At 40.2% G+C, this 22,173-nt stretch overlaps 1 protein-coding gene across 2 annotated transcripts in view; it reads left to right on the top strand.

Annotated features, from left to right (window-relative positions):
• Nucleotides 1-21,571, top strand: part of dag1 (dystroglycan 1) — a 36,802-nt gene extending 15,231 nt beyond the window's left edge. Inside the window, exons 2-3 of one of the 2 annotated variants that reach the window (XM_079592174.1) lie at nucleotides 11,042-11,572; nucleotides 17,943-21,571. In XM_079592174.1, coding sequence (XP_079448300.1) covers nucleotides 11,243-11,572; nucleotides 17,943-20,228 — 2,616 coding nt within the window. In that variant the 5' untranslated portion in view covers nucleotides 11,042-11,242 and the 3' untranslated portion in view covers nucleotides 20,229-21,571. The remainder of the gene's footprint in view (nucleotides 1-11,041; nucleotides 11,573-17,942) is intronic. The other variant, XM_079592175.1, reaches the window with a different exon arrangement.
• Nucleotides 21,572-22,173: the final 602 nt, after the last annotated feature.

Below are 22,173 nucleotides of genomic sequence, written 5' to 3'. Positions count from 1 at the left end.
GCAGATTCACTCCCTCCCTTTGCTGCCAAGTGGCGTTAAGGCCGGTGTGTGTGTGTACGTGTGTGAAGGAGGGCCATCTGGCCGTCTTACGGTTTCAGACATGATATTCTGAATCCTGAATGATATTTTAAATGCTGATAAATTCATAGGGCAGAATATGTGTGTGTTTTGGGTTTTATTCTGCCAGAAATAAGAACTGTATCATTGTTTCTTATGTCCTTGAACTGGATTTTTTTGCTGTATCTAATTTAATTTCTCCCCTTTCTCGCCCTTTTTTTTTTTTTTTTTTTTTTTGGTCAGTTTAGCATATCGCCATTTCCGATTCATTAGGGCAGGTGATTTGGTTCTCATACCTTGTGGTTCATCATTCACAGAGCAGTTTTATCCATTTTATGTTTTTGTGCTGATAAGGTTTTTCTGGTGCTCTTTTGATTTGCCCATGTAGAAACTATTTCTGATGTGCTTTTGTTGTTTAGCCTACAGCTTTCTCAATGATAAAAAGTAAAGATATTCGCAACAATAACATTTTATCTGGGTGGCCAAAGATATTATGCCATGTTATATGCTACATTTTTAACCAACAGGTTAACATCCCCAATTATTGCAGCTCTGGCTCCCGGCATGCTGACTATTTACTTGTCTTTAATAATATTTGAAATTTATATTAGTTAGGTTACTAGGGCCTAGTTCTTGCTGTGATATACAAATTGGAATCTAGTATTGTGAAATTTCACTGGTATCTGAAATTTGGTGGCATAACCTTATTTAAGGTTGCATGGTTCAAGCACATCAAAAACAATAGGCCTAGGCCTAACTAATTAAATGTATTTATTTTGTGGTGGTGCCAGTGAAAATTTTGGCAAGGCAAGTAAAAATGTAAGCACTGTGGAAAAAAATCCTTTGCGTCGAACCCCTAAAACATTTATAAAAAAAATAATAATGGAAGATATTATTTATTGGTTTATTATTAATTGACTAGCCTAATTAAAAAAAGTTATTCAGAATTTTTGACTTTTTAGAGTTAAGCTGGCCATCATTGTGTCTACCATTGTAAGTTTCCAAGAGGAGGAAATTAAATCAATCTCTGCGACCACAAATTGTGCCAGGAATTCAAGGGCTGCCCTCCTAGCTGTTGGGTGTTTTTGGGTCAGGATGGTGTCCTGGTACATGTTAAGAGCCTGGGGGTTCCCAGCTGTCACTGGTATCCTTTACCAACTGGCCCCAATTGTCTATTTGCTCCAAGATTCTTTTTACTGGTGGTCCTTAACAAGAATCTGATCTGCCCCTAAAGAGCACCTGCCTGAGAACCAGCCCTTTTAGATCCCAGAGGACCCTCCGTGGTTTACTCTTTTCTATGTGGGAATTCTGTCAAGATGGTCATTTTTGGCAATCAGAGTTGAGTAAAGCTCTAATCAGACATGATTGTGAAGGTCTCCCTTTAGAGGCCCCTCTCGCCCTATGTGATTTTCATTTAATGAAGCAAATGTCATTTATTTTCCAAAATTCAAAGTCTTCAGACTTCAGGTTGCAGTCTTGTCTTGTGTGTCAAGCTCTTCTCCGAAATGAAAGGGTCTGGATCAACCGAGGACAATCATTTCAATAATTGAATCAATCGGAGAGCTCTCTATTAAACTTCTGATAATACACTCTGTAGCCTGGATGTAGGCATCTTGAACAGGGCTGCAGACTGCGACCAAAGTGGAACCAAACTGCGCCAATTTGTGCTTCACGGACCGTTTATTAGTTCGGACCAATAATAGACAGCGCAGCGCCTCGAGCTACTCGCCAGTCGAGGGCCGATCTCGATCACGCGACACCATTAACTTCTACACATCGCTGCGAGATCCAGTGAGAAACATTCAGATTTGGATTCAGAGTTCTGTTATAAATTATATCCGATCAAACAGCGCTGACGTAAAAACCAGAAGAAACATTGTGCAATGAATGAACAAGTTATAGAAGGCTTTAAGTCCACAAATCAGCAACATTCACCGTGGATTTAATGTAGTAACACTAACCGTAGCTATAGTATTGAGACAAAAATAGTCAAACGGTTACAAGTACTACACATCTTTTTCCAGCACTTAAAAACTATAATACCATATTTAAATGTTATTTTTAATGTGATGCACCAAAAAATGTGAATCCTTAAAAGATTGTCCCCATTTATGAAACTAAAAGTTACAAGATGTAGGAAAACTTACTTAGGCCTACTTAAAAAAAACAAAAAAACATTGTAAACATTAGGTGGCTGCAGAGGATGCTTATTGGCTATTTTCACTCCCTAATATCTATTTTTCACTCGTTTTGGTTTTGAGTTAATATTAAGACATTATAAATGATATTAAATTAAGTTAAATTCATCTACATCTCAAATTAAACTCATGGCATTTGTCACTAATGTTATTTTGGGGCAAAATGTATATTAAATTGCTAACTGATTTGTGCTCCTAAATTTCAGCTTGCGCTCCTTAAATTTTTAGTAACGGGCTACAACGCTCCTAATTAAAAAAAGTTGGTCTGGAGCCCTGTTGAAGTACAGTGCTTTTTTTTGTGTGTGTGTCTTTAGGCATTTTAATCTTTGAAACTAGATTTGTAAATAGAGCTTTATGCATCATCCTCTTACCTACAAATTCCGAGGGTATGACAAGTATAACTTTTTTTTTGGGTAGTCTAGCCTAATCTTTTAATTTTGTTGGTTTGCAGATTTTACAGGCAACAGAGGAAGCTTTAAAATGAAGCACAGTCAGACTCTTCACAAGCCGTACTGCCATCTGACAGAAATAGCTGACGACTGACTTTACCGAGTTTTAATCAAAGTGAACATGCGTTCCTTCTCGTTTGGGAAAGCGGCGCAATTCCCTAAATTGTTTCTCACGATTCATTTTAGCTCGTCATCAAATTAAAAACACATTAGAGAGGTGTATAGCACCGCTACCCTGGCTTTTTTTTCACATCTTAAGCACTGAGGCATCAAACGCTGCTTTCCATGCAAGATACGAGCAGAAAAATCAAGTTATGTCATTCCTGCATGCCGCTATTATACGATAGCTTTGTTTTCAAGCTTCTAACGCGTTCGTCGTTTATTAACACGATAAGAGAATGTGGGGGTGTACATAATTGCGACATAATCCATTTAAGAGCCTGGTTTTTAAAAACATATTTTGCAGTGGCCTACAGGTGGGCGTCGAAACTCCAGATAGAGTCACTGCAATAAGCCGGAGGCACTAAAGACTCCCATTGTTGTAGGCATGCATGTGGGGTCAATATGTCTTCCACACCCTTTTCTCAAGTATTGGGATGCTGACAGGTCGTCCGGTTCATGTTTGCTCTACAAGCATGTTTGGACCGGTGTTTTTGCGAGGGCACTTTCCTTTAAAAGGACCCTGGGTGTGATGGTCCACCCCCAGCTGCAGTAGGCCTGCTGATGGCTTTAATACGTTTTGTTTGTTTTAATATGGATTTACCCCATACTGCTCTTTCCTGTTGTGCTCCACAAAGCCTCACCCAGACTCACTCATGCATCTCATGAATTAAATTGTTAAGGGACATAACATGGCCGCTGCTCTTGGCGTGCCTACACACTAGCGTCTGCATTAAAGAACTCTGCAAATTCATTGATTTTGATTTCAGGGGATGGTGACTCACAAGGGCATAGAAGAAAAATGAAGTAGGTCAGCATGCAACTGGTAGTTGCCCAGTGTTCCTTTCCTTCCAAACATTTCCTACTGTCAAGGGATCAACCTTAGGCCCAAAAATGAATAATGGAAATGGATCAAATCATGCAATAAAATATCAATATTTTACATTTAAAAGTGAATATAACCTATTTTTAGGGATGCACGATGTATCGGCCACCGTATCGGTGTTGGCTGATATATTAAAGCCGATAAATAATGGATTGTTTCCTTCAGCTGGGACACTTCAGATGTGCACTGTTCACCATTATGGTTTTGAATTGCTTGAAATATGATTGGAATCTCTTTAAAAAAAATGAAAATATAGTCTGTCATATAGGCGACAGACATGGCTTTTAACGGTGAGACTTTTGTTTTTGTAACCCATATATCCGTTATCAGCTTTCAAATATAAAGTATTATCGGTATCGGCCAAAATTTTCAAATCAGTGCATCCCTGCTTATTTTTATCAAGTTATTCTCCCTAAAATATTAAATATGTAGCCTATCCGTGAAATTACTCTTCAAAATTCTTTGAAATCATTCTTTATAATTGTAGATCCATATGAAATGCTTGATATAATATCATTGTCTGCCAATGAGCAATTGTAGAAGTCATAAATTACTGGTTTAAAGGTGTGCGTGAACCCCAACTGTCCTTTTAAATACTGAAACTTTAATCGTTTCAGTCAAATGAGGGACAAATTTCTATTTATATCATTAACTGTCTTTGCTCATGTAAACTGGCCAGAGTCTGGGCTGCATTGGCGACTTTTATCCTGTTGCCAGGGCCGGCTTGGTTTTCCAGTCGGGAATGACTTCTTTAGCCAGCCTCTATCTCTTCCTCGTGCCCTGCAGTTGCCATTAATAGAAGGCTCAGCTATGTCAGAGCAGGGTGGGGAAGGAGTACTGTGCGAAGTGGAGAAGGTCAGCTTTGAGCTGACCAGGGCTTAGGCAAAAGTAAGCATTCTGATTGGCTCCTGGAGGTTTTCCAGGGGCTGCGGACAGCCAGGTTGACTGCTCACGCGTACAGCGTCCTATTGATGGCACTGTATCGGAGTCATTAATCACCGCAGTCAGTCTCTTCAGGGAGAGGCCCGCTCTCCGTTACTCAATCGCCAAATGAGGAGTGTGGTTATAACCTCTGACCCTGCTGAGGGTGCATACCACACTATAATGGGAAAGACTACAGAGTACTGCTGAGGGACTCTCCAAACTAATACTATGACAGTGAGAGCATTGCAGGATTTTACTGGTTTGGCCGTACTTTCGGCTGGTAGCTATTTAAAGTCATGGCGTCAAGTGGCTTGCCAACACCAGTGAGGAAAATACAGACATGCAGTATGAATTGAGCTATACATCCTCTGCTCAGGTCCTTCCTACAATTCAGTTTACTCTCCCTGCTAGTTTTAAAAATGTTTATTTGGCTTGAATAAAATTCCTGTTTGAGATCACCTTGCCTGTGGACATATTCTCAGTTCTCAGCTTGCAGCATTTTAATTGTCATATTGCTTGAATTTTGTATATTGCCAGGCTCTAGTTTTAAAATCCTGAAAAATAAACCTGACATTACTGGGTTTTCATTCGCTGATGTGTAGGCTATAGTATTTTAGTGGTGCATTTATTATATATCTTTTGTGGTGCATTTATGTTTTAGTTGAGAGCTCTGAGCATTGGTAAATGTGTTTTTATGGTATCAACAGTGAATGCTGTACTTGTTCTGAGGGTTGAGGAAAAAAGGTGTATGGGACTAGTCCATCCAATTACAGAAGAGTGCAGAATTGTTCTAAAAATTCAACTATGTATTGTATTTGTGTAGTTACATTTTTGCCTAAAATAGGGAGGTCTGTCTAAAAAAGAGTGCTGTTGGAATTATCCAACAAGGCACCTTTGCAGGGTTCCAGACTGAGACACAAAAAAGTCCCATTTGCGATAAAAAATATTTATTTTGAAGTGATATGTTTGCTGAGATCGCCACTGGTGGCAATACAATTTATCCTAACATGTTGTGGTTAAAAAATTGCGTCCCTTTTTACAATCATATTCTGTGATGAGTAGCCCATCACGTCTTTTGTTGTGTTGACGTAATAAAAGTTGAGAGTTCTACCTCACTGAGCGCCAAAATATGCACCGGGACGAGGATCAGCTTTCAGCGTCAGAAATGCATGTCAAACCAAAAAATATCTGGCTTTTTCAAAGCCTTCATCTCCATCGAGCAACGACGCTGATGGTTGTGCCAGCATGACGCCCGTTTCACACATACTCCGTGTGCAGTGCGTTTGCGGTGCGTGTTGCAGTGCGTGTGCGGTACTGGAGCAGCACGCGCTATAGTGCTTTCACATATGCTGCGTTTGCAGAGCGCGTTTGCAGAGATACGTAGTTTCTGTGTCACAAAATAAAAAATGGGTAGGCTAAGTAATTTTGATTTTAAAACCAAACTTTAACTTTGACATTGTTAGACATTACAACAGTATGAAATTAATTTTAATCATTGTGATTCTTTGTTTTAGTTCGAGTTGTTGACAGAAGAAAAGCTATCACGCTATATCTGTTGCTAAGATATAATACACAAATATTTTAAATTAGAATACAAATGTATAAATACTGATTATAAATGCATATTTTAAGACGAAAAAAAAAAAATAAGAACCGGGAGAGGGCTAGCCCCCAGAAGACAAAGGACCTTTTTGGAAATTAACATTTGATATAATAATTATTGTTAGCACATGCCACTACATTAAAACGAGTATCCTCTGCTATAAATAAGGCTGGCTGTAGCACCAAAAAGTTAAACATTTTGATTTACAATTACATAGTCAAAATTAATTATAACTAGCCTACATAACTATAACAAACTTATAATTAGGCTACACCCCGTTTAACTTCTTTATATTCAAAAATAAAACTATATAATATGATTTACTTATGAATTCATATAGGCTACAACTACATATTCAGATGTTCATTTACATTTAATAAATTCGCATGACATGAAGGTTGAATGTGACGATAAACAAAATAAATAAAAAGGGCAACACAGTAGGCCTACATATTCATGTTTAAATAGAACAACATGCAGCAATAATATATATTTATATTCTCGTTTAAAACGTTTTTAATTTCTTGATCCTGTAATTTAGTAAATGTAGAACACATTAACTGTAATTATGAGTAGCTATGATCAAATTATTACAGTTTCTTGTCAATCTATATTTATTTCAATGTGAACAATACGCTGCAGTGCGGTGCAGCACAGCAGAAAATAGACTCTGTGCGTAAACGATCGCTGCAATGCTGTATTCGCACCGCAACTGGAACGGATTGCCGGACCGCATCCGTGTGCAGTGTGAAAGCTCTAACCTGTTAACATGGGTACGGAAAAAAATACGCACCGCAAACGCACTGCAAACGGAGTATGTGTGAAACGGGCGTGAGAGAGAAAACGACGGAGACGTGTCAATGAATGAACATGCAAGTACTGTAAAAGTGCAGGAAGATACTGTCTATTTTGTGCACACAACATGGATAAACTACAACAGATAAACATGTCAGCTGTGTGGACACGGACTAGCCTAATCGTTAACAATCCTCGGTTTTAATTTATACTAATATGGATTCTTATTCTCAATATATTTTAATCTTTGCTGTTTTCTTTTACTCCATGAACTTCACATTATTTTTAGCGCAGCCACCCATAGTCACAGTAAGATTTGTACTTAATTATCACATTTAATGTGTTTAATTTTAGTATACAGTTAACAAACTTTCAGCTTTCAAATTCTGTCAAATTTATATCGAAATACAAGTAATTAATGTATTTTTGGTGCTCTTTAATGTGACTTGACAGATCACTCCTCAGCATTTCGACCTTGGAAAGGAGCTTGTATAAAACAGCTTGAGAACAATCATGTTACGTAACATCAAATTTACCTCAGAAAAGCAATTCAATGCTCAAATTCATTAGTCAGACAAATAACTATAGAAAGGGTCATTTTGCTAAACATATGCACTATATCATAATCTTTATATTTTTACTTAACCCGTTGTCTAAATGAGAAGGAATGCAAGGAGCTAAAAATTTAATTCGACCCTGTAGATGCGTTTGAAGAGCTGCATTTTACTAACTTTACCTCTCAGATATTACTAATAAAGAAAAATAGATTGGGTGTGTGCAAGACATACAACAACGTTTATAGGATGCATTATGAGGAGTCCAAGCTATACCTTTTGGCCAAGTGATGCTGGCGTTATTATGGTCAGCGACACTGGCTCAGATTCTGTGTGAAGAACCATTTTTTGTGGCTATGTTCTCAAGTTGGAAAAGCTATTCAGTTCCTACTTTAAGTGAATGAGGACATCCACAAGATGGATGAAAATGCTGATGCTGTAGGGAGGGCAGACGTGACAACACATGACAAAATTAAAACGCGTTTATAATTTTTTTGTGCACTTAAATAATAATTTGTCTGGAGCCCTGTCTTGGCTGCAAATAAACATCTGTGTCTTGCATCAACTGGAATGCGTGACTCAATCCTTTTTATAAGCTTGTCCAATAGCATGGGCCCCTGGGGGTGATGGACAAGGGGTGTCACCATGGTACTAGGGCAAAGGGCGCTCTTCCCCCTTTGCCAACTGAACTGTTGTCTGCAAACCTATTAATGCTTGCCCTCTCCCCCAACCTATATACATCCCTGTCAAATCCTAATCTCCCGGAGCGTCCAGTGGACTGTTTCAGGACTCCAACACAATGGCCCTCTGTAGTTTTGCTGGCGTGTAGGGACTGGCCTTCGTGACTCTCTTTTTTTTTTTTCCCACGCATGAAGTGATTTCCATTTTGTCTTTAGAACAGAATGGCCCATTTCAAAGACTTCTCAGGTCATTTTGACTGCTGAAAGGGTCCGAGTCCATTGCCGGTGAGTCTGGCGGCAGGGTTCCTGTGACCAGTGCAGCTTCTTGTGCCGGGCTGATCAAGGGAGGAATTCTGTGATGGGCCCCTTTTTCCACCTTTTAGAGATCAGCCCGCCATTCCTGAGAGCTGAAAGGGCGTCTTTATCCGCAACCGGAGATGAGGTTTAAGTTCTTTCATGTACCTGCCAATTTCATCTGGCTCTTTGTGAATGCTCAATGGTGGGACTGTAGTGGAAAAGTGCGGAAAGCTGAAGAGGGTCATGCTACTGACTGTACCTCCAGCCATACCTGTCAGGATAAATGATGTGCGATAAGACTTCAGGCATTCTGCAGATTTCTAACCCAAGTCTTAAAAAAAAAAAAAAAACCTTGTCAAAAGGTGGCAGAGGTTTCAGCAGGAGTTCTCATCCTTAGTCAACAGTTCATGTCAAGTAAGATTGACTTGAGTTTAAAACCGTAGGCATGGTGGCGTTTTTTGCATTTAAGGCATTTGTTTGTCAGGTTTTACAAACCAGCATGATAATCTGTCTGAGATATGGAATGTTTAAAGAGTGATTTTTTTTTGTGTGTGTGTGTGTAGGCTATGTGATAGAGCCTGTGGTCTGTGTAATGAGGTACATCAGCAGTCATTATAGATTATCCACTGGCATAATGAAAGTTCCTATTGGAAACTAACAAGTCAGGGACTTCAGTGACTTTTTCCAAATGGCTCTGATCCTGAGAGCAAGCACAGATTAGAGTCAGACACTAAATCCCAATGATTATATTTGTGGTGACTTGAAATGAATAGCTTATCGAACTGAATGAATCTGATGTGAACTTAATTTTATCTGAAAATCTATGGAGGAAGCGTCTCGGCAGTTTGTCGGGCATTGATGATCCTTGGCCTGCACACGGTTGGGTAAATATTAAATGTTTTTGTTAAATTGTTAAACATTCCCTAAAAATTCTTGCTCGTAACCCGAAAACACACCTTATGTTCTATCTCCACAACACAATGTTATTGCTCTCAGTAGTATCCATGTTTTTCTGTCAACCATGTGTCTTTGATTTTCATTTGATGTCTTTTTAAACATTCGAGGACAGTGTTTTGTCGGCGTCTGGTTGGGACCGCAAAACAAACCTGACTTTGAAAATGGTTGTTGATTATTTGGACTTTGTTATAGGAGTAACTTTCCTGCTGGCTTTCAGAATGAATCTCCAAAAGATAGTGAGTTGTACCTACAGTGTTGTTGTTTGGGAGTCTTCTGAAGAAGCTCCTCTCGAACCCCCACCGAACACAGGGAGCGTGAGAGACCGCCCCACCCCTCTCATATCCGCTTCCCTCGTTCATAGGTTGGACACGAGGACTCGAGAGCAGTTCTCGGGGGAAATCAGCTGCATTGTATGGAGCTGCTCCCTCTTCAAATGCATAAAAATCTCCAGCCCACCCTGCACTAAACCCATCCCTCTTTTCACCGCAGGCTTTTTCTCCTTCCTCTCTGAGTGAAAGACCTGCATGAATAACAAACCTCTAGAGTGTAGAGCCCCCCCCTCCCCTCCCATGAGACAATTCAGATGGTGTGCATTCCTCTGAAGTGTTTAAACCGGTCGGTCGCTATGGACTGACCCCCTGTCTCCGACCATTTCTGTCAACACTCATGGAGCAGGTTACTCTTCCAATGCTGGGTGTTTTTTCAGGGACATGTTCGGTGATGAATGAGGCAGAACGGGAATGAAAAGCACAGTGTGAGAGGAGAAAAGGGAGAGAAAGCTGTGAATGGTAATCAGATTAGTCTTGATCCACCTGTGTATGTGTGCTTGTGGGTAAGCAAGCAGTGCAAAACATCAGCACTGGCAGAGACCGAAAATCTGGCTTATACCATTAACCTAAAGTGATTTACGGCACCGCCATGATACGTCACTTATTAGATACCTTGATCGGTATTTGAAATGGGATCTAATTGACTAATCGACTAATCATTTAACAATCAACATAATAGTCAGGAATAGTAAGGTCAACACGTTTTTATCTTGCACACACCTTTTTGCATCCCGACTCGCTTTTGTTTTGCGTCGTGTGCATTACATTTATAAACATTTGTCAAAAAAATAATGTTTAAATGGTTATAAACTTACAAGGTACAGAAATAGCTTTGATAATGCATTGCAAGTCCTCTGACTTTGTTTTAGCCTGCTGCATCTAGTTGTTTTCAAACGCAAGAATGTGTCTTATGTAAATGCCCTTTCAGAAACTGAGGGTCATTTAATCCTTAAATATAGGTGGTCAGGTAAACCCCCCCCCCAAAAAAAGTAGTTTTGCACATCTCTAGCTTTTACCGGTAAGCCATTCCAGGCTGTTTGCGACGCCAATATGATATATCACTCTTAAGATGCATTGGTCAGACATGTCAGTGTTGTCTTTTGCAATTGAAATTCTTGTTAATGAATTCCTCTCTTTCTATTTCTCAACACAGGTCTTAGAGGCAGCCCCTTAACTATGGGATTTCAAAACTACTGAGGGCACTTTCACAAAAGGAGGGAAAAGAGGCGTAATCGAGAACAAAAGGAGAGGATTGAGCTTTTGAAAAGAGGATCAGTTCTTTCGGACTCTGTGGGGTGCATGCTGCCCCCTCAACTGGACGTCCTCTTTTGTGCGAGAGAAAATAAAAGCAGGCATGCGCAATAAACTGAAAGAGTTCCGGGATGGGGGACGCCCCATGCTGGGGCAGAGGGACAGGACTCTTGTGGTGCTGCTGATCGCAATGGTGCTGACAGTAACGGAAGTGCGGGCTTCCTGGGATCAGAACCCTATGGAAGTTCTAGGTGATGTAAGGCAGCTGGAGGCGTCTATGCACTCGGCGGTCTTGACGGACCTACGTGAGGCAGAAGCAGCGGTTGTGTCCGTGTCGCAGCCCAGCGGCTTCCCAGACTCCTCAGCGGTGGTGGGCAGGGTGTTCCAAATGCGGGTGCCCATCAAAGCGAAGGACTCCAGGGGCATAGCAAAGGTGAGGTTGTCTTCCTTTAAAGTGTATGGCATCCTTAAAAATGTCTTGCAAATGTATGCAAACAAATTTGTCCTCTAGTGCTCAGCGGATCGTCCCTGGCATATCAGATAGCTCCACATCAACACTCCCCAGCCAATGTACTCAGTCAGTGCAAAAGACGTGACTTTGCCCCAAGCACTGCTCAAATCTTATTCTACGCTTTCCTTTTGACTGATGGACCATAAAATGTGTTGGTCCCTGTAATAATGCAATACTACTTGAAAACACGTGGTCTGCATGCTTTATGGCATAGAGCTCTCTGGGAACTGTGAGCATGGGGTGCACTTTACATTTAGATCAACAGCATAAACAAATTTTAGTTCACCAAAATTTTGTGAGAGCATGGTGTTTAATTTCCGCTTTTTTGTTAGAATTTATTTTGTGTTAGTGTTGGTGCTACATTTGGTTATTTGTAACCCCAACAATGTGTGTCTATCTTCTGTCAGCTAGCATTTCTTGCTTTCTGAAAACCAATCAATGCGCTAATGGTACAAACACAATGCAGCCCTGACCAGGCATCTTTTGTTGACCACCCAACAGTTGATGAGACATTTTTAACCAACCAGTCCATGTCAACTGTTGTTAAAAGCGTGACCCCTGTCTGAATCTGTTCATTGTGTTTCTCTGTCCCGTCTAAATGTTGGGCGGCTCTCCCAGGCCTTCTGTGTAATCCTACATTCACTGGATCATTTCTGCCCTGTCAAGCGCATTTTTTAAGTTGAAACCACAAACCCCTTTGTGCACTTTCGGAAAATCTGTCTTGACAGCTGTGCCAAAGAATCTAACGCCCAACAGTTAAAGCTGCCTACAGCTGTTCCCTTCCATAGCCATTCAGACCTGTCCAGACCAATAGCCTACGATGAACTTCCCCTTTCCTTCCTTAAGAGCATTTAGAATCAGCTTTGCAAACTATAAATAATTTTGAAGTCTCAGAAAAAGTAGAGAGCCAGGACAAAAATGTATTCGAACTACAGAGCTGTGTTTTACTACTTGGAGTGGTGGTACGTGCAAAACTTGCTATTACAATGGTAGAGTGCTGAAGATTATCAGAGGCTATGAGTTTGCTAGGTAGTTGCTTAATGGCTCAGAAATAGATAGGGACGCACCGGTCCAATACTCTGTAACGGAATTGCCTCTGCTGCCTTTTTTCCATTTTATAAAGCATGCGCACAGTAACTGGAATTTACTGGTAACCTGTCATATCAATCATATCATGTTGCCCGATAAAAGGCTTAGAAATTAATTTGAAATAAAGTATACAAATATAACAAGGTTTTATATAAATTGTGCACCCAATATTGTTTTCTAAAATTACTTTTGCTGGTAAATATTTGCGTATTCATTTGTTTTTCCTCTATAATTAAGTAGTGTGCTGTGTTAAAAGTGATAATCAGTTCAACTGAAAGATGTATAGGTATAGCACAGGTATTCCGAACAGTTATGAAAAAAATCGGTGCATCCATAACATAGACGTTTTTTTATATTGTCTAAATAGGGCTTCAATATAAATTTATAACAGATTTGTATCTTCTGCCAAAGGAAAAAAAAAAATCACATTGCTTATTACAGGGATTTCTTTTGCCCACTTTCTATAATTAAGCATCCATATATTTATTTGTATACAATTGGTTTATTACAATATATAATTTAAAAATTGTCACTGTACTAAATATATGTATTTTTTGGTCAAATATAATATCACATTAAACATTTAATATCTTAAGTGAACATGTTAACTAATGACCGTCCTAAAAATAAATGTTCTTATTGTCCAGTCTCTGAAATTGTTAGCCCCCCCCCCTTGTGACCCCCCTGGGGGGCCTTGGGCCATGGTTTTATAACCTTGACTTAAATTCATAGGATATTAAGTATCTTTCACATTTACGCTTAACAGAGACATGTGTATGGACAATAGTTATAGTTGTGCTTACCTGAGCAAACACCAATAATGCATTTCCAGGACTCTTGTTTACATTTTAACATCTTATTTGATTTGCTAAAAATGTTTATTTCTTATAGCATAATTAGTGTATAGTATTGCAGTCTGTCTTTGCTGCTAATTCTATAGTAGCCTATATTAAGTCTGTCATGTCCAAAACTCTGTTCACACCAAGACCCATCAGCATGATTTCCACGAAATACTTGGACCCTCAGATATTCATAAATAACCTACTGTGCAAAAGATCCTTTTGAAGTTACTGACCTACTTCATGCTTTTAAATTTCTAGCCTCCATTTTATCAAAAGGAACCAAGGGGATATGCTTAAAAGAGAGAAAAGCCAAGCTCATCTTAAAAACATCCCTTTGTGCTTTTTTTATTTATGTTCAAAACAGGACAAAGCTCTAGTCTTAAATGCCAAAGCCAATTGACGAATGCTCAATCATCTCGATAAATAGTGGCAGCTGTTTTAGTTGCTGCTAATGTCGTTTATGTTTGAACGAAGGAAACGGCAAGCTTCTCCCTCTCCCTTATCCTTTCATTTCTCTGAATTCCTCTCCTCCTGCTCCTCCACTCTCGTCCGTGATGGCAGGATTCTTCGTATTCTCCCCAGCCCCTCCCTTTTTCAGCACAAAGACTGGCACTGAAACCTAATTAGCCTCAGCAGTGAGGCAGTGGAAAAGTTGTATTCCTGCAGCTGATAATAAAATGGCTTTGGAAATATGAGTCACTTTATGTTGACTGGGAGATGTATGTAACTCAAGATCGCTCTGTTTGGGTCTTGTGGATGCATATTCACGTTTATTTGTTATGATCCTGTCTGCATAGCAACCAGCTCTTGCGGTGCCAGTGTCATTGCAGTCTAGAATTACTCTGCCGCACCACTGCCCTTTCACAGTCTTTATGCAGTCTCGACAAGTCTTTCCTTTTCAGAAAAAAGGACCTATAATTCCTCATTTTAGGTGGGTTTGGAAACAAAGGGAGCAAAACGCAGCCCTCGGCTTGTGTGAATGAATCAACAGAGGAACCTGCCATGCCGTTCCTGTTATGTCCACTAGAGGGCAGTTACGGGTTGACTATTTAAGTGTCCTTGACTGTTCTCCTTGTGATTGTTTCAGGAAATGGAGCTCTGTGGTTTTATACCATAAATAAGCCCCTCTTTTAGTATTTATCCCTCTTTATTCAGGGTCCTTATTTTGCAGAAGTTCTGGTAGGTCCTATCAAATAGGTCCTATGTTAAATTCAAATGTCGAGTTACTGCATATACCCATCTCCACCTGTCTGCCACAATGACACAGCCCAAGGAGCTGTAATTTTCCCTCTTTCATAATGTCGATACCGATCCACGTTAAAGAATGCTGCTTGCCATTCATGAGTTTTATCTTCACGGCCCATTTTTTTTTCCCCCTCTGCACATTTACTGTTTTCTCTTTTGTTCATGCTTGTTCCGCAGCATGGATCAAAAGCTGACATTCCCTCCTCACCGAATAGCAATTTAAAGTTTTGTTATAAACAAACAGCAGCTCTCCTGGTGAGCCTTTATTCTGTTACCTTTTCTTTCCCTGTCTGAAAAATGTCAGCAAACAGAATCGGCATTCATTTGATAACTTTCATTTACCTAGATGAAGGACTGCTATTGGCAACTTGAAGCCTGTTTTGATTTCTGCTACACAGGCAGCTCGGTCGCACATTTTGCAAATCCCTCTCTCAAGTGACCTGAACACACCCCACGTTTCATTTGTAATTTTCGGCAGAAAAATGGGTCATGTTCCACAGTCCGCTGAAAAAGGCCCGCCTTTTCCCTAGGTAAGAGTGGGTTATTTTCAAAGATCACTCTGTCGTCATTCTGTCTGAAAATTGGGAGTGCAAATGCTTCGCTCCTGAAAATGTGATGGGTCTTTATTTAAAGAAGCATGTGTAAATGTATTCCGAGACCACGATGAGTAGAGTTGGATGAATTTTTAACCAAAGAAAATGGGTTAGTCATTTCATGTAAACATCTGCATGGCCAAAATAAAGGGCTCTTCAAGCTGGTTCCCCCACTGCCTCCGTTGTCTCCGTTTCTCTCTCTAATATCACAAAGACATGCCTGAGCCTACTCCTTCAGAACTATGAATCTTATCTTTTCAGCTGTCTTCATATCCCAACAATGGGATCTATTCTTCCTGCAGACTCCCCCACAAGCATGCTCTAACAATGAGCAGCTTTATTCGACCCACAACCAAGGGAGTTTCGATTCATCCATGTAATTCCTTCATTTCAGGGGGGAAAACTTATTCTTCTCATCAGGTCTTTAAATATTTTAATATTTCAACCCTATCACTGAGGTCCTACGGGTTGTTAAAGGGATAGCCTAGTTCATCTAAAAGGAAAATTCTGTCATCAATTGCTCACTGTCATGTTGCTCCACACCTTCTTGACTTTCTTTGTCCTGTTGAACAGAACAGGTTTAACAGAATGTTAAAAATTAACAGTCGCCATTCACATTCCGTCTATGGAATACAGTTTTCATTTGTAGGTTCCTTGTTGGTCTATTGGTTTTGTGGTCCTGGGATCTGTAGGAATATTTTCTTTCCCATTCTACATGTGCCATTCAGAAACATCCTGACAGGCTTGCCGCAGCAATTGAAATATGAAAGAAAAAACAACTCCCTAATATTCTTGTTGTTGACATTCTCTCTGCACTCGTTTCTGCCTTTCCTTGCTTTCTTCACTTAAGTCAAGAGAAACATGCCTTTGGCAGAAGTTATACTGTCTTTAGTGTGGGTTGCATGAATCATCACTATGGAAACTATGTGGTTCCCTAAATGTCAGTGGCTGTGTGTGTGTTACCACTGATGCTCTAGTTTCAGAAGAAAAAGACTTGCCTTAACCTTCTGTTTTAATCTAAACCAAGGTCTAAAAAGGCACAGAAAGTACACATGGCATCTGTACCATATGTTTCAATGCAGGTATGGTAATTTGTCTATAAACAGAATATGTAAGGTATTTCTTGTCAGTGTTGTATATCTAGGCCTATTAGATATTGCTGTGGTTTTTACAGATAATGAGGTGAAAAGTAAATATAGATTCAGTGGCATTGCCGAATCAATTCACTAATTGAAGGATAATTCCACAATTGATCGTAGTTTGACACATTCTGTAATTGATAGCTGTGGGCCCATTTCTGTATTTTAAAGGAAGAGTTCACCCAAAAATAAAAAAAACTGCCATTAAATACTAATTTGTCATTTTAGTTCGGTTTGACTTCCATCGTATGGAAAAATGTGGCGTGAACGTTCTGCTAAACCTCTTCTGTATTACATGGAAGTAAATGCGGGTGGACATCAAGAAAAAACATGAGTAGTCCATGCAAGTTATACGATAGCTTAGTATGATGATAACTAAATTGTCATTTCACGTTATGGTTTATGACCCCTCTTAAGGTGCCATATTTAAAAATATGTGGAAGCAAATAGGATTTGAGAGCTGCAACTGTGTAAATGATGACAGAATTGTAATTTTTGTGTGCGCTAACCCTTTAAACCCTCAAAATACAACTGTTCTGTGCAAGCCAAGTACCATTTGAAGTGCAGCAGTGTTGATGTTTCAAGCACACTATCAATCAACAAGACTATAGATCAGCCTATAATTAGACTCTCACCTGAATTATTAATGTCTCTAAGCGATCAAATAGGTTCACCGTCAAACTCGCGCACACATGCTCTGACTGGTAGATGGGAATATTCAAAAGCAGGATTGCAAAAGGCAGAGAGGGGTGTGGTGCTGTTGGATTTTTGTGTCTAAACTTTTGAAGCCTGTCAATTGAAATAAAAAGCCCCGCTGCTGATGCCACTGCTCCCTTAGTGACTTATGTTCTGGTTTGGGTTTTAATGACCCCCAACTCATGGGCACTGGCTCTACATAATGCATGAACCAGGATGTATTACCATTAAAAATAAGGGGCTGGAAGTAAAGGATGTATTTTTGAATTTGCAAAGAGACTTCTGTTAACGGATCGTCGCTATGCCATTGATTCATTATTGGTTATTTTTGACTGAGCGCTCATTGAATGGCTCTCCAGCTGGTGGAGAATCTCATGCCGCAGGGAGCTCTATGCCACTCTGAGAGTACTCATTCATTATAGTTTTCACTCCTCCTGTGTTACTGAATTTGAAGATACTGAATTCATTCTCACAACCAGGAAAGCTATAATACAAAAAACTAAAATTATTTATCATTTGAGAAATATGACTTCGATTCATGTGATTAGTCACATTATAAAGTGAAATTTACTTTCAGGTTTTACTTGGCAGTGCATGTCTGGCATCACTGTAAGCTCATTTGTCTTGTTAAATTTCAGATGCGAGTCATTCAGTTGCAGTAATCGTTATTTCTCCTCCCATTTTACAGATCACAGAAGCAAGCAAGGATGTGCTCCCAGCATGGTTGCATTGGGATGCAGAGAGTGGCACACTTCAAGGCCTTCCTCTAGAGACAGACAAGGGCGTTCACTACATATCTGTTTCTGTTTCCAATGAAAGCCAAGTCTCCCAGAGCCCAGATGTGTTCTCCATTGAGGTGCACCCAGAGGAGCATGCTGATACAGACCCTTTTCAGCTTGCAATCCAGCAATCAGCCAGCAATGATGTCCAACCTTTCATCTGTGGCAATGAGGAGCCTGTTACTGTGCTTACCGTTATTCTGGATGCTGACCTCACAAAGATGAGCTCAAAGCAGAGGGTAGAACTACTTGCCAACATGAAAAAGTTCTCTGGCATGGGGCTTCAGCACATGAAGATTTTGCCTGTGGTCAACAACCGTTTGTTTGACATGTCTGCTTTCATGGCAGGACCAGGAAATGCCAAGAAGGTGGTTGAAAACGGAGCCCTTTTGTCCTGGAAACTTGGCTGCAGTTTGGATCAAAGCAGCATTCCTGATATTAGTAGTGTTCAGGTTCCGGCAAAAGAGGGGACCATGTCCGCACAGTTGGGGTATCCAGTTGTTGGATGGCATATCGCAAACAAAAAGCCCCATGTACCCAAAAGGGTGCGAAGGCAGCTCAACAACACCCCCACTCCCATTCCCTCATTACTCCCCCCTACAGCTTACCCTGAGCCCCCCGTCCGTATTGTTCCCACACCAACCTCTCCTTCTATTGCTCCTACCTCAGAAAGTTCTGCCCCACCTGTCCGTGGTCCTGTGCCACTTCCCATGAAACCTACCATTCGGAACAAAGATCCTATTGCCTACACTCCAACCTTAGGCCCCCCTCAACCAACACGTGTAATGGAAACCACCAGCACTATTGGCATCCAGCCCACCATGACCAGGCCTGTATATGTTGGAACCTCTGTGACCCCAGCAACACCCACCACCAGGACAAAACCGACAAAAAGACCTGGAAAGAAACCCAAGACAACACCAACACCAAGAGAACCCAAGTCCACCACAACCAAGCCACCAAGACGCACCACTCCCGCGGTTATTGTTCTTGATGGCAATATAAAACCCCAGCTGCGTAACCCAATCGATCAGGTGAATGCCTACGTTGGCACCTACTTTGAGGTGAAGGTACCATCTGATACATTTTTCGACAAAGAGGATGGAACTACAGATAAGTTACGGCTCACCTTGCGCATGGGCAATGATGTAGTTGGGGATGATTCCTGGATACAGTTCAATAGCACAAGCCAGTTGCTGTATGGATTACCAGACCAGGAGCACGAAGGAAAACATGAGTATTTCATGCAAGCAACTGACAAAGGAGGTCTCTATGCAATAGATGCTTTTGAGGTCCGTGTCAGTAGATGGGGAGCCAGTGTTAAGTCACCGGTGTTGTTTACTGCCGTGTTTGATGGGGATGCACGTACAGTCACCAATGACATTCACAAGAAGATCCTTCTGGTCAAGAAACTAGCCCAGTCTTTTGGTGATCGTAACAGCAGCACTGTTACACTGAAGAACATCATCAAGGGCTCCATCATAGTGGAATGGACCAACAACAGCCTTCAGCAAAACCCCTGCCCAAAAGAGCAAATACAGCATTTGAGCAGAAAGATCTCTGATAATGAGGGTAAACCCTCTACGCAATTCACTAAACTCATGGAACCAGACTTCAAGGCATTAAATATCACTGTCAGGGGCACAGGAAGCTGCCGTAACTACATGTTTGTACCATTAGGTGAGATCCCTGATCCGACCCCATCTCCTGTTACTCCTGCTGTGGGCGCGGGAAGACAGAGCACTGATGATGTTTATCTTCACACCGTCATACCGGCAGTGGTGGTTGCAGCCATTTTGCTGATTGCCGGAATCATTGCCATGATTTGCTATCGCAAGAAGCGCAAGGGCAAACTGACTATAGAAGACCAAGCAACTTTCATCAAGAAAGGAGTGCCCATTATTTTTGCGGATGAGCTTGATGACTCTAAGCCACCCCCCTCTTCCAGCATGCCCCTTATCCTTCAAGAGGAAAAGCCTCCTCTTCCTCCACCAGAGTATCCCAACATGGCTAGTCCAGAGACAACTCCTCTGAACCAGGACCTTTTGGGAGAGTACACACCTCTACACGATGAGGATCCTAATGCCCCTCCCTACCAGCCACCACCACCCTTCACTGTCCCAATGGAGGGGAAAGGATCCCGTCCTAAGAACATGACCCCATACAGATCTCCACCCCCTTACGTGCCACCCTAATGTTTGCTGAAACCTCCGGAGCAGGAGGATGGGGAACTTTTGTAGTTCCACACCAGTGTTGTCTCTTTGCATTATGGGATTTTTAGAAGGGGGGCGCTGCAAATCGGGTTTTGGGTTTGAATGTGATGGGATGGTTTTTGTTAAACAGGACTCTTAAGGAGATGTGGGAGGGTGGGATAAGTGGATAGTCTACGAAGGACAGCAAGAACAACCTCAGCCTCTGACTACTCTGGTTATTGCTAAACTGTTGGGGATGTACCCTCCAGTCCTGGCGCTTTTGTGTCTAGATGGGCTTTTTTGACTAATTATTGGTTTTGTTTTGTTTATTTCTTTTATTTTGTTTTTTGTTTTTCCTTTTTTTTGACAAACTCCTTGCCTAACAGCACTCTTTCTATCTTCTGAATTCGTTAATCTTGAATAATATAAGCGGACAATAAAGCTGACTGTAGGTGCAAAAGGTTTCATAGAGAAATTCAATAACAGAAGGGGAATAAAAGAATGGCCTTGAGAGACTTGGACAGGCATGCAGACAGTTTTGTGGGATGTCGATTCATTATGGTTTTGCCTTTTAACACAAAATTAAACTGTTTTTATTGTTATTCACGTGTCTAGTTAAATCACTACAAGAAGAGGTAGCCAAAACGAAAGATTTGTTTAATCCACTGTATATTTGAAAGTTATGCTAGAACATCTTTAATTTTTATTATATATATTTTTATTACTTTTTTTAAGTATCACACTGAAAACACTATTTTCCACCCCTCAATTCTGAAGAAAAAAAAGCAAAAAAAAAATTAAATCACAGAGTGAACAATCGCAAAGTGTGTTCTGACTTGAGAAATGTGCTATATAGTTTCTTGCCAGCCATGTGAAACTTTCGGAGGAGGTAATCTCATGAGTGAGTCGTCTATGCAGATTCTGCCTTTGACCTGTCAGGCTGAAGCCCAGTATTGATCTCACTTAATCATATTTCCCATAGGTCATGAAGAAATCGTGTGATGTAATTGGATGTACAGGTTGACGACGTCTCCGTATCCTTAATTTTCTCATAAAACTGCAGGAACGATGTTCAGCACCCTCAAGTCAAAACCACCAATATACTGTTTCACCAGTTAAACTCAAGCTACTGACAGTCATTGAGACAGATTGCTCAATTTCAAAGACTTGATTTAATCAGAACAAGCTCTGGTTTCAAATGATTTGTAGTTTCTTTTTCTTTTCTTTTATGTTGTTTTAAAAAATATATATAAATATATATATATATTTCAGTGATGATTATGGAGTATATGCCTTGGATCCACTCAAAATAATTCTAAATAAAGACTGAAGATTTTGATAATAGTGACCCATCCTCTACACAACGGCATTGTTTATTATGTCATGTCATTATTATATATTTGCAGTTGAATGCCATATTTTGCCTTGGTGGTATCGCAGCAAGTGTCTTCTGTACATAATATTCTGCCTGTGGATATAACTGTATTTATAGTCCAAACGTGTGTAAATCAGATATGGTAAAAAAAAAGAAATGGAGAAAAAATATTACCGTTTGTTTTAGATGAGGGGTGATTATTTTTTTATACATATATAGTGATGGTTATAAAAAAAAATATTTGCGCAAGACCTGGAATAGGAGTGAAAAGAGCTGGTTTCATTTACAAAATCATCACAAAAAAAGGTTGATAAAATCACAATCTAATTTTTTATAAAGTTTTTGATACAGCCTCAAATTGTTTATTAAGAACAATAAATATATAGTGTACTGCAATTTGTAAATCTTTAGTCTTGGTAATTGATTCATTATATGGCTTTTCCTCATCGGTCTTTTTTTTTTTTTTGTTAGGTGGATCTCTTTGTTTACTTTAAATTTATTTAACGAAATAGAAAAGGCGGACTGTGTTGTCGGGAAAAATGTTGCCCTTTTGTAATCGTTTTTTTTTCTGAT

The sequence above is a fragment of the Phoxinus phoxinus genome (assembly GCF_949152265.1).
Source record: "Phoxinus phoxinus genome assembly, chromosome: 20".
Classification (NCBI taxonomy): Eukaryota; Metazoa; Chordata; class Actinopteri; order Cypriniformes; family Leuciscidae; genus Phoxinus; species Phoxinus phoxinus.
Note: the sequence above shows the minus strand (reverse complement) of the source record. Positions and strands in the feature narration are given on the sequence as shown.